Source organism: Microtus oregoni, unplaced genomic scaffold, assembly GCF_018167655.1.
Source record: "Microtus oregoni isolate MIOR12 unplaced genomic scaffold, Mior012 000000F_ref0000247, whole genome shotgun sequence".
NCBI lineage: Eukaryota > Metazoa > Chordata > Mammalia > Rodentia > Cricetidae > Microtus > Microtus oregoni.
Window position 1 is genome coordinate 26,084,741 of NW_024543059.1, and position 12,488 is coordinate 26,097,228.

A 12,488-nucleotide genomic window follows, 5' to 3' on the forward strand; every position below is an offset into this window, starting at 1 on the left:
CCAGAACGATGGTCTACATGTTGAGTGCCCCTCACATTCTTGTTAAAATTCTAACCTCTAAGGTGATAGCATTTCAAGGGAGCCTTTTAAAGGTGATGTCATGAGGATGGGAACCCTCATGAATGGGACTTGTGCCACTGTGAGTCAGATGGACAGTTGTCTTGACCCTATGTGGAGAATCAGGGGAACACAGCTGTCTGTGGACCAGAGGCAGCTCTACCTTGACCTGGAGCGTCCCAATTTCCAGGATTTTGGAAAACAATTATAAGCCACCTAATTAATGGTGTTGTTGGAGCGGATGAACTCAGCCAAAGGCCTCTACAATGGAAATGAGTATAACCGCACAGGTCTGAGTGGAGGCTTTTAGCCTTTCCACCCTCAGAGGGCAAAGGATATTCGAGACACAGGTTCAATACAGTGATGAACACGCTCACTAAAATGAAAAGCTTCTGTATATTAAGCAGTTGCATGCCCGTTTTCATAGTTGTAGCTCTGGGCTTCTCTCATGCCAGCTGAAAAACACATGCATCAGAAGTGGCAGGCAGCCAAGATGGACACCGAGCAGACAGAGACACAATGGGAATGGACAGACTGACCCGAAGACACAGAAACCTCGGACCGTCTGCTGATAAGCGGTCCTGTGTAGCGCGAGCTCTGAGAACACGGCTGAAATTTGCAGCAGGAGTCTTGGGTGCTGAGAAACAATCCACGCACATTCCTCCCTCCCGTGAGATCTTCAGAAAGGGCAGAGGTAAACACCTGGGGAAAGAGTCTTCCAGATAGAAACAACGGCAGAAAACTTGGGTCTGGGAACAAGCCGTGGTCATCTGCAAGGTCCCTGCCACTTTCTCCTGGGCATGTCCCATTCCAGGCTCTTTAGAGGGATCAACAATAACTGATCTGAACAGCCCTAATTTTCTCCCAGAGCAGCAGGTGCATTCCTATGGTCGTATCCACGTTTTATGGGAGAAGGTTCTCCCAGATGGAAGACATCATCTCATTGCTGACGCCTTAAACAAAGTTGGACCCTGACACTCACTTTGATAATCTGACGACGGGGGGGGGGGGGGGGGGTGCGGCATTTACTTTATAGATAAAAGCTTAACACGAACATTCCAAGTCTGATGAGACTGGGGTTTCCTGGAGTGATATTTTGATTTTCTAGCTAATTGGGAACCAGTAAAAGAGTGTGGACCAATCCTTTGAGAGTAAAACAGAACTGGTTGGATGGGCAGGCCTGGTGGTATATGACAGTAACCCTAGCACTTCCTGTCCTTGGTCTGTCCCTGGAAGGTCTCTTAGTCGAAGGAGAAAAATAAGGCTAGGGAACAGAATGTCCCTGATGGCAGGTGTCACAGGCAAGCTGACCCTGTCTGTAATGACATGCCAGGACCCTTGTTTCACGGCACAAAGGGGGTCTCAGGTATTGACACTGACATTATCCCTGTCTGTAAACCTAAAATCATTTTATCTGTATCTGGGATAAAGGGAAATTCTTTTATTGCAAGAACCTGACTTACTCCCTCACCTTTCCACAGCCCTAAGTGAACTGCAAACCATGGTTATGTGGCTGGTCTTTGGGGAGAGAGAGCAAAGCATGCTAGTCCACAGCAGAGGAGTCGTATCCTGACAGAGAACGTTTTCCAGGGCCAGAAGGGAGAGCACGGGCTCCCCAGACTCATCTGGAACAAGCGATAAGAGAGTCTCCAGAGAGACAGGAAGCCATGGCCTCTGGACAGGAAGTCATCTCCCAGCGTGTTCCTGCGTTCTGTGGTTGGGTATGACTTCACAGAGAACCAGCAGGCAGCTCAGTGTTCTTGCACATGGCCGTCCTTAACTTTAAAAAGCACTTCTAGAATCCTCTGCAACCTGATGCCAGGAGCCTGGGCAAAGATGAAGTCATACCCTGAAACGTGGGAGCGTGACTCAGCGGGTAAATCTGAGTCCTGACGGCAAAGGTGAGCCAGGACCATAAATCTCCTGCCATTCCCACCACAGCCGAGGGTTTGGGTTGTCTGTGAGCTCCAGCAGAGGGAGGGAGTGATGCTCTGGACAGAGATTTTGACTGGCCCTACAGAGGGGACATTGAAGCCAGGTAGACTTGAGTGGAGAGGTTCATACACAGACAAAGGAGACAAAACTTTGTTCCAAGAGCCAGAAATTAGAGGGCTGCAGAGAGGTCCATTGATGTTGGGAAGCTTATAAAACTGTGTGTGTGTGTGTGTGTGCGCGCGTGCGTGCGCGCACGCGTGCATTTATTTGTATGTGGGTATATCGCTGCAGTGCATTTTTAACATTTGTGTCCCTGTGATCAAACTCAGACAATGGTGGTAACCAAATTCAGGCTTGGTAGTAAGCACTCATACCCTCTGAGAAGTCTCCCTGGCCCTGGTCAGGAACTTCTAATTAAATTCCAGTTCACCTGAGCTTCATTTGCCTGAGGCTATTCTGAGGCAGGAGGAGGGGTGAGGAGGGCTCCCCGGACAATGTGGCAATTATCTTTTGTAACAGTCTCAGAAAGTAATCTTTACACTAACTGCAAAGGCTTTAAGGACTCCAAGAGATTTAAAAAGAGGACTTCTCTAATCCTAGCCTGACCTTCACCCAGCAGACTGACCCACTGAGACCATGATGGGCGCTTCTACCCCGAGCTACCCATCTAATGGGGCCATAGCGGGCTTGGGGGGAGGCCTGAGGACTGTCCCCTTACTTCTCTCACACATCTGACCCCACACAGTGGGAGGCTGGGCTGTTAAACTTGCTGTACAATCTGAGGAAGTTCATCTGTTTGGCTGAGCGCAGATATATATCAGAAAACATGGCGGCTACATGGGCACCATGCCAGAAGAAGCTTGCAGGCCATAAAGGTGCCGAGTGTCTTCACGGAGCTCGACAAGGGGCTCAGACACCATGGGATCTCCTTGTGTTGGGGCTTCTCACTACTCAGAGCTGTCCAGACTCCCCATTTCCACCCCTCTACCACATAGAGTGCCATGCAGAGCCACACCAACAGAGGTTAGGCATTTTGCAAACTTAGATCTCCAGTCCCTGAGTTTAGGGAAGGGTATGTGTTCTCCACAGAGATGCCTTAATAAAAAACCTTTTTCAAAAGCATCTGTGTATAAACATCACATTTTTTTTGGAGACACTCTGAACACAAATTAGATGCTGGTGACTAAAAGGGTGACCCAGGCCTTGTGAACGTGACCATCGCAGGCTGTGCAGTTTGGCCAGCCCAGAAATGGCACAAAGGGGCCACAGGCCTCACTCCAGACATACAGGAAAGAAGGCAGCGGGCCAGGTAGGGTTCCTGAGGTTTTTGCTCCAGGCTGGGTTCTTCTCTAGGAAAAAGGTCCAGGCATCTAGGCTTGGGTGAGTAACAGACCACCCTTTCCTTCCACTGGCTCCAAGAGCTGCCGATAGAACAGCCCCTACCTGTGCTCTCGGGCTGGGTTACTTGTATTGCTAGCACTAGGGATGTGACATTCAGTGTGACCACCTTTCTGGGTGGAGGGTATGGGAAGGAGGCAGTGTGTAGTCTCCATTCTAAAGCCTTGGCTGCCTTTAATTTGCTGAATGACCTTGCACTCCAGTTCTCTAGATTGAGGGTGACTTCCAGAAGTTTCTGAAAGGGGAATCCTTAAGTGTTGGCAAAACAAACAAACAAACAAACAAAAAAGCCAGGAAGAAGCTCCTTTTCCTTCTCTTGGCCACATCCATTTCTCCCTTGCTTCCCAAGGGGCTCAGAGCAGGTGTGGGAAAACACCTGCTTGTGTTGCTCACAGGCAGGCAAGTGCAGGTTGTTCGGCATTCTTATAAGCTATGAGCCTTGAGTAGAGCGGTGGGGGTGAGGAAGGTTCTCTCAGAGCACACAGGGCTCTGGGGATGGGAGGACTGAGGAGGAAAAGGAGATCAAGAGCGGCAACATCAGGATGAAGGGACATAGAAAGTCACCAGAGGTGGTGTCTCTCGATTCCTGCCAGCAGGACTATACCACACCACAGCTCCACCATGGCGGCCTCAGGGGAAGGACTGGAGGAAGCAGCTGAGGAGGGCCTCCGGAAGGTGAAGGCTTAGGACAGTGGCTGCTCCCTGGGGCCATGTTACCTGCCAGGAGCCCCCAGGCTCCAACAGCAACAAATGCCTGGGGCCACCTGACTTCTGGTTTCTCAGGACACTCAAGGTTCAAGGAGCAGAGGAAGGGTGGGGTGTGCCCATGGCAAGCAGAGCAGAGAGGACACAGGAGGAGGAGTTGAGGAGAAGGGGGGGGGGCGTGGAAGGTCAAGGAGACCAGTAAATACTTTAAAAGAGAAAAAGCTTCAGAAACACCTTTTAAAAAAAATTCTACCTATGCAAAATGTAGGGAGAGGCTAGGACCAATGGGGGACGGGAAATATATGTATTTGTATAGAAGAAATTGTACACAGGGAATCCAGTTACTCAGAAATCCCTGTCCCTAGGCTCCAACAGAACTCCTTAGCCTGCTGGCGCCCAGGACCACATGGGGCCATTTCCAAACAAGGCTGCCTGCACTGAGCAGGCCCTGAAGCACGAAGGTTTACACTGAAATGTACTTGGCTGGGGACCATTTCATCTTAATATCCTTAAGGAGAAGCGTTATAAACACAAGGCCAAGGCCCTGGACACTTAGCAGGGTTGGGAGAGCTGTTAATACCAAGTTTGTCTATGGCTGCTCTGGGAAGCTGGCCAGGCCCAGGTTAGTGACATTCCACCAGCCTGAATTGGGAATCTTCACGCAAGCACAAGCCTCCCAGACTTCTAGGGCAGTTTTGTCTGCGCGAGGAATGCAGGATGGCGCGGAGCAAAGGCACCAGCTCCGGTATGTGGCCTGAAACCCTTACGTCTGGGCCAGTGGCATCGCTTTTTAGCAGACAGTGCCTTCAATGGACATCCAGTAGAAAGCAGAAGCAGACGGGCAAGATGGGAAATTAGGCTTTTTAAAGATTCTGTTGTTACGTTGGTTTTTTTTTTTTTTTTCTCCAAAAGCAAAAGCAAAGCCAAAAGTCTATGTGAGGTACAAACAGGTTTAAATATAAAATATAAAAGGCCAGATTGCCCCATGATACTCTGAAAGACATGCAGGTTTGTTTCTGGAGGATCTGGCTAGGACTTGGGGGGCCAGAAGTGATCACAGTCCAGGTCAGAAAGTCCTGGGTGGGTGAGAGCAGGGGCAGGGATGGGGTGGAGACTGGGATAGACGCTCTATAAGTTCCCAGTAGTCCTCCTCCCTTTTTCCTGCAGGGAGCAGCAGAGGCCTGGACAGTCCTCAGCCCTGGGTGGGAGTCTCACAGCCTTGCCTTGGTGGCTTCCTCTATGTGAGGGGACATCAGAGAGATAACAGGCACGCGGGGGACTGTGCTTGCTTGGTCTCCAGCTGTATTCCCTGCCTTCTGTGTCTGTCCTGTTCCTGCTTTCAGAGAGAAGTTGAATCCCTGGGCCCCCGTCAGGCTGTTCTTGTTCGGCTCGTGCACAGCACACTTGCAGGCACAAGCTACGACAAAGCCTGGGTCTCCATGCGCTGGCTAGGCCACTTGGTTTCCAGTCTTGTCTTCATCTGCCACCGAGGGAACAAAGGCTCTGACAACAGCAGGCTTCAACAGTTGGAATAATTGCGGGGGGGGGGGGGGGGGGACGGGGTGGTTCCTCCACACAGGTACTCATTTCTGATTTACTTGGGCCATGGAAGAGTTTGTTTGCTTTACACAGCTCTTTTGAGGTCCACACTGCTACCGGACAACAGGCGTGGCATGTCCTTCTACCCTGTGGGCTTCTCTGCCAGCATCCTCACTTAGCATGTCCTTAGCTTAGCTTTAGTAGCCAAATTGCCCATCAAATCACCACTATTATCATCAGGGTGATAGCGGTCCTCTGATTGGCAGGTGCTGAATCTGAAAGGGACCAATCAAGGAGCAGCCCTCAGGCTCATCTGGACTTGGTGCAGAAAGAGGGACAGAGACAGACAGGAAGAGCTTCTCCCGACCGAGAGAACGTTCTGGTAGGAAGAACTGGCTGGAGGTGAAGGGTCGCGCTTCTAGGGCTGTGGAAGGTACTGACGGCAGCAGGAGAAAGCGCAGTGGCTGCGCACAGTTCTCACGCTGCTGCTGCCGCCGCCACTGCTATTTCCTGTGTCCTGGAGTCACTTCTCCCTGTCCTGTCTCCAGCCCCGCCCACTCTCCAGCCATTCCCCTCCTCATACACCTCGCGGAGCTCTTTGGATGCCCATCAGGAAGTGCTCTCTCTGGTCAGCCCCAGGGGCTGAGGGTAGACCTTGTGCAGGCTTCTGGGTCCTGGCCCTTCCCAGAGGCTCTCTACATCCTTGTCCTTAGGCTGCCCTCACTCATCCAAGGTCCCATGTTTGCTCTAGACTCCACAGGCTCTTGCACGGAGGTAGGGAAAGAAAGGAGGAAGGTATAAAATAGGGCCAGTTCTTACGTATAACAAATGATAAAAAAAGCATCTGGGGATGACGCTCTGGGCGTAGACCTTGATACTCAATGGCTTGGAAAAAAAATCACGTTTTCTACTGACTAAGAATCTTCATCTAAAACTGGAGCTAAGTAAAGCAAGGCCAGTGTGTCCGATGCTGGGATACACACATCGTCTGTACCATGGAGGTGCTCCTATCACCCCCACTTTGTAAGGGAGGCAAACCCAGCTGTGTGTATATATGTGTGTGTGTGTGTGTGTGTGTGTGTATAAACTCTACACACACACACACACACACACAAAAAAAAAAACAACTCAATTTGGATTATCACCGATTCTATGAAGGGCAAAGCAGATGGGTCTAACAGCTTTGGAACGATACCCTCTCTGTGCATCATTTCTGTTGGCCATCATTCACTTCCTATAGTCAACAAGGGAGTCCACTGTGTATTGGGTGGGGCTCAGAACCAGAATAGCCTCCAGGCAAAAGGACCGTTTTTAGCCTTTGCCTCTTTCAGCTATTAGTTAGGGTCATCTCTCAGAAGAGACCATTGTCTTCCTCTACCTCTACCCGTTTTAAATGCTCAGAGCCTACCAGTTGTCTTAACTCAGGAACAACCAAGATGTGTCCTCACCTTAAGGTTTTGGTGGCTGAATTTCCCATCGAATTGCCACTATTGTTACCAAGATGACAGGTGTTTCAGGTGTCCTCTGATTGGTAGGTCCCCAAATCTGAAAGGGGTCTAACAGAGAGCAGCTCCTGTGCCCACCTGGAATTTGTCAGTTTGATGTAGAGCAACGGGGAGAGAGAGAGAGAGAGAGAGAGAGAGAGAGAGAGAGAGAGAAGCAGATACGGCAGGAAACAGCTCTGGCAGTAGTGACAACTGAAAGCAGGTGCCGGTGCTCTCAAAGCTGCTGTTGACACCTTTAACCTGAAGCCCGTAGAAGCAGGGCATGACCTCCAGTTTTACAGAAACACTCCCACAGCAAGTTCTTCCCACCTTATGACAAACGTCCGCCAGAAGCTACAGGTCTGGACCCATGGTGGTTCACTTTGTACTTACGAGACTGAGGCAGGAGGACTGCCTTGACTGAGTTTGAAGTCAACCTAGGCTACAGAGTAAAACATTGTTTCAAAAAAATACATATCAGCTGGGTGGTGGCGGCGCACACCTTTAATCCCAGCATTCGGGAAGGCAGAGACAAGTGGATCTCTGTGAGTTCAAGGCCAGCCTGGTCTACAGAGTGAGTTCCAGGACAGGCTCCAAACCTACATAGGGAAACCCAGTCTAGAAAAAACAAAAACAAAACCATATCAAAAAAGTGTTAAGTTCTTTGGAACCATAAATGTAAAAGTGGTTAAGGTAGAAAACCTTATATATTTTGAAAAAGAGATTAAAAATCAAACAGAATAAAGGAAGCCTTGGACCCCAAATTTCTATCTTTCGTGTTGTGCACAGATGAGGAAAACTATGGCAACTTCCTTACAGGACCGCAGGGTTACCTGGGGTCAAAGCTGCCCCCACGCTCACTTTAACCTTAAACAAATTTTTTTAATATTTAAACATTTGAGGTAGTTACCATCAACCAGCAATTGGAGGTTTCACCTGAACATCCAAAATGTCTTCCTTCTCTGGACAATAAAAGCCGCCTGGCCACGTGCCGCCATGTTGCTAGAGCCACACAGCTAGGCAGAGGCTCCTTTAGCTTGCCGGGGTCCTCGCTGCTCTGTGTAGTCTCTCATTCTATAGTCAACGGCCGTCTGCCACTTGCTTAAGTTTCCCTTAACTATCTGATACGCTCACACTGTCTAGACATTAGATTACTGTAGAGATTGGGGTCCATATAGATATCTGGGTTGTGTGAGATTTATATTTTCAAGGTTTGATTAAGAGTGACAGAAGTTTCTTTCTCTCTCCCATTAATGGAGTGTAAGACAACAAAAAAGCTGTCTAAGTCTGGGGCTCTTTGATGGTTTTGAAGGCGCATTGGTCTACCTCGGGTAGATAGAATGCTCAAAGCGCGGGGTGGGGGTGGGGGTGGGGGGGAGTGGTGGGAGGACTAGCAATTCACTTGGCTCTTCCTTCCATCTCTGCTCGGGCTCTTCCAGATCTGCTGGGTGAGCCAGGCGGGTGGAAAGAAGAGGGTAACCTATGGAACCCTGCACCAGCTCCTACACAGACCAAGTCCCTGCGTGTCTACGATCTTTTTGGACCAGGTTGCTCCTTGGGGCTTCCCCTTCACCTCCTAAGTCGGGCCTGTTACCCTGACTCCTGCTTCCTGAACTGACTCCACACTCTTCCAACACTGACTTCTGTCATCCTGGATTCAATGTTAGTCACGATGATTTCTATATGATATCTTGAAATATACCTGTATTCTGTGTAGGCTACACACCATTTCTGAATAGCTTGATCCCACCAAAATCACTAGAATGTGTTTCCTGTCGCACACAGGAGGCCAGGATGGAGGAGCGGAGAATCCCCAAACCCCACGTTCTAACTCTCCTGCCAAGATAAGAAACTTCATACTGAGTGGCAGCTTCCTTTTGAAATCCTGACACTGTGTACATTTTACCCAGGCTGAAAGCCCTGCCAAGTGAGTTTGGAGTTCAGAGCTGTCGCCCCATAGCTCAACAGTAGTCACCTTGGAAAAGCAGAGATGTCCCTATCGGCTGCCTGTGCATGAATTCCCATTGTTTATAGTGGTGTTTTGGATGAAGGGTGACCTTCTGAAAGGTTAAAGGACAGATAGAGGAAAGCCCAGGGAAGCTGCACAGCAGCTGAGCCACAGGACAGAGGGTTCACGCCACAGCCTCACCCACCAGTGACACACGCCCAAGCCGCTTGTGTAGGAGAGAGGGGGTCTGTTCTCACCGTAGTGCTCGTGCTTCCCAGAAGCAACAGCAGCCCGGGCAACAAAGTGTGCAGAGTCTGCAGCCTCCTCTGGGGAGGGATTTTTACTCAGGATGATGAGATGTGCCTGTCACCACAGAGAGAAAAGAAACAAGGTGTTTACTTGCTTGGCAGCAGCAATGGGAAACCATCCTAGCAGTGATAAGCAGGAAGCCAAGGAACTTTCCAGCACGCTGGAAGGGATGATTGATGAAGAAGTGCAATTGACTTTTGGGAATTTGAAACGCATTGGGTGGAGGCCAGAACCCTGGATGCAGAATTCACTTGGCTGGAAAACGCAGCTGGAGGCAATCTCCGAAATAAATCCTTTAAAAGCTTATGGTCATTTGACTCAGCAAAGATGACCAAGGTGCGGGGGTGGGGGAGGGGAGGAGAGTCTCAAGAATCTCAAGAAGTGAAAATTTCTATTGAGGTGCACAGGAAGCAGGCAAGCCCAGCTCCTGGCCTATTGCTCAGCAGCAGTGTTGATCCTCCTGCAGAGGGGCAGCTTGCTCTCAGAACCCCAAGCTCCCCTGACTGCACCCTCTGCAAGAGGCCCACGGGGGAGCTGCTCAGTTCCTTCGTAATAAAGTTAATTTTAAAATCACTCAATAGAAAAAAATGGTATTGTATAAACACAATAAAAAAATCTTTTCAAATAAAATATCAAATATAACCCTTCAAAGAAAACGTTACTAATCATCTCTCTGTCGACATTTCAAATCGGAAAAAAATAAAATTGGGCCAGAGAGATTGCTCAGTGGTTAAGAGCACATACTGTTCTTGCAGAGGACCAGAGTTTGATTCCCAGCACAGACATCAGGCAGCTCACAGGTGATCTCACACATAGACACACACACTTATGTAGGAAGGAGAGCAGAGATCTGTTCTCACCCGTGTGTTTTGCACAGAGACGCGTACACACACAAATAAGTAACAAAATTTAAAAAGACCGTGAGTAATATGTTTACATCCCTCCAATAATCACTTGAAGAATGCCTACTGGGCAAGATGCAGACAGTCACGGGAAGCTGGGCTAAATGATCTGATATGATGTGCTCATTCAGGACGGTGGGCAGCTTGGGGCTACTACCAAAGAGCGCATGCCCGTTACTTTTCTTACTCTTTTTTTTTTTTAAGATTTATTTATTTATTATGTATACAACATTCTGCCTCCATGTATGCCCACATGCCAGAGGAGGGCGCCAGATCTCATTACAGATGGTTGTGAGCCACCATGTGGGTGCTGGGAATTGAACTCAGGACCTCTGGAAGAGCAGCCAGTGCTCTTAACCACTGAGCCATCCCTCCAGTCCACTTTTCTTACTCTTATGAGAAAATAACGGACATAAACAGCTTACCCTAGCTCACGGGACAGTGGATATGTCACGATGGGAGGGATGGATAGGAGCACCAGCCTATTGGTCACCCTGTGCTTCCTTTATGAAGAAAGAAGGGTGCTGGTACTCCTCAGGCTTTCTCTTTTCCCCTTTTTCTCGCCCTGGGGCCCTACTGGGTGGGAGGAGTCAACCACTTGAGGATGGGTCTCCTGCTCTCTCCGTTTCCTCTCTGGAGACATGAGACCCCCTCATAGACATGCCCAGAGGTGTATCTGTTAGGAGTCTAAATCCAGCCAACTTAGCAATGAAGATTAAACCCCATGGAGCAACACAGAGGAAAACACTAGGCTGGGCAGGCAGAAGGTGACAACAAGCACTAAGATTTAAGCTGTACTTTACTTCTCATTTGCAATGTAACACTTACTTTGAGGATACTTTCTATGATCTTCAATTTACGTATGCAAACTGAGAGTGCTGACTGGGTCTGGAATATTCCCCAAAGGTGCCTGTGTTAAAGGCGTGGTTCCCAGCTGGGTGCTCTGAGATGTGCTGGAACTGTTAAAGAAGCGGGGCCTGGTGGGAGATTTGGGGCCATTATAAGTGTGTTCTGAGAGAGGATTATGGGACTCTAGGGTCTTCCTTGGTTTTTCTGGCCACCATGAAGTGAGCATCATGAACTCCAACCTTCAAAACGGTGACCCACATAAACTTGTCTTCCTATTTGGGTGGGCAGTCTTCAGTGTGGGTTACAATACTGGAACATTGACAGGGTAAATGGTCCAGATATCTCACAGTAAAGAGTGGAGGTAAGCTCTGGCTTTCATATGCAGGCTTCAAATTCTGCTTTTGTACCATGTCCTGAATGTTGCTATTCATCCATCAGCCACGGTGTGAGACAAGGCAAACTGATGCCAGCACTTGGGCGGGAGCAATGATTTAAGAGAGGAAGTCATCCCAGTAGGGTCTTCTGGTCTGCACCAAGGAGCACTCCCATCTCTGAATGTGTCTCCAAGCTTACAGTCAAGGAGAGGTAGTATTGCAATGCTATGCTGCCTCATTTGTTAAAATCCGAGCAGCCAAAGCTTGGGCTTGCTTGCCCCAGCCACCCCTGCTGGCATTGTTGGAAGACTCAGAGTTCTTAAGCAGAAAGGCTTGGATATAAAACAACCTTGCTCACTACTGGAATTCTTGTGAAAGAATTGAACAAGGGAACTGAGGAAGCCCCAGAGCAGTCACTAGTTTCAAATTGGCACCAAAAAAACTGTTCTTAAACTCTGATTTGCAATACTGAAATAATAGCAATTTCAAAACACAGTTTCATGGACCACCATTCAGACCACAGGGCTGAAGGGTGGAATCAAGTTATCAAGGGTTTGGTGTTTGCAGAAAGAAAAGAAAAAGTAAAACTGCCCCCCAAAGAAAAACACCATGTGGGCAGACTGTACGTCCTCCTGGCTATTCACCCCCATGGCCCACTGCAGGAGAGGCCACTGCAGGATGCTCAGGAAGGCTTTCCAGAGCTCTTTACAGAGATTCAACACACCAACATATGCTGTTTCTGACTGAATAAAACTCAAATTGCCAAGGTTTTCTGTTTCCTTTCTATTGCTGTCAAAATGCAGGGAAAGGTAATAAATTTGCCCATCACAATTATTTTCAAATGAATAATTACATGTTCTGAAAGGATCACAAGTTGCTTCTTGCCTGGAGGCTGAAAGTGACACCTTCCAGTAGCAAAAGAACAACAACACTAAACATCCATTTACAATAGCAAGAAAACGGGTCCCAAAGGCTCAAGGCACTGGTT

General features: G+C 48.8%; 1 protein-coding gene across 3 annotated transcripts in view; it reads right to left on the bottom strand.

Moving 5' to 3' along the window:
* Ttc23 (tetratricopeptide repeat domain 23) overlaps positions 1 to 12,488 on the bottom strand; it is a 71,286-nt gene that overhangs the window by 17,274 nt on the left and 41,524 nt on the right. For 2 of the 3 annotated variants that reach the window (XM_041652785.1, XM_041652796.1), the window contains exon 7: positions 9,324 to 9,429. The exons of the other annotated variant lie outside the window; for it this stretch is intronic. In XM_041652785.1, coding sequence (XP_041508719.1) covers positions 9,324 to 9,429 — 106 coding nt within the window. The remainder of the gene's footprint in view (positions 1 to 9,323; positions 9,430 to 12,488) is intronic. 3 annotated transcript variants of the gene reach the window in all.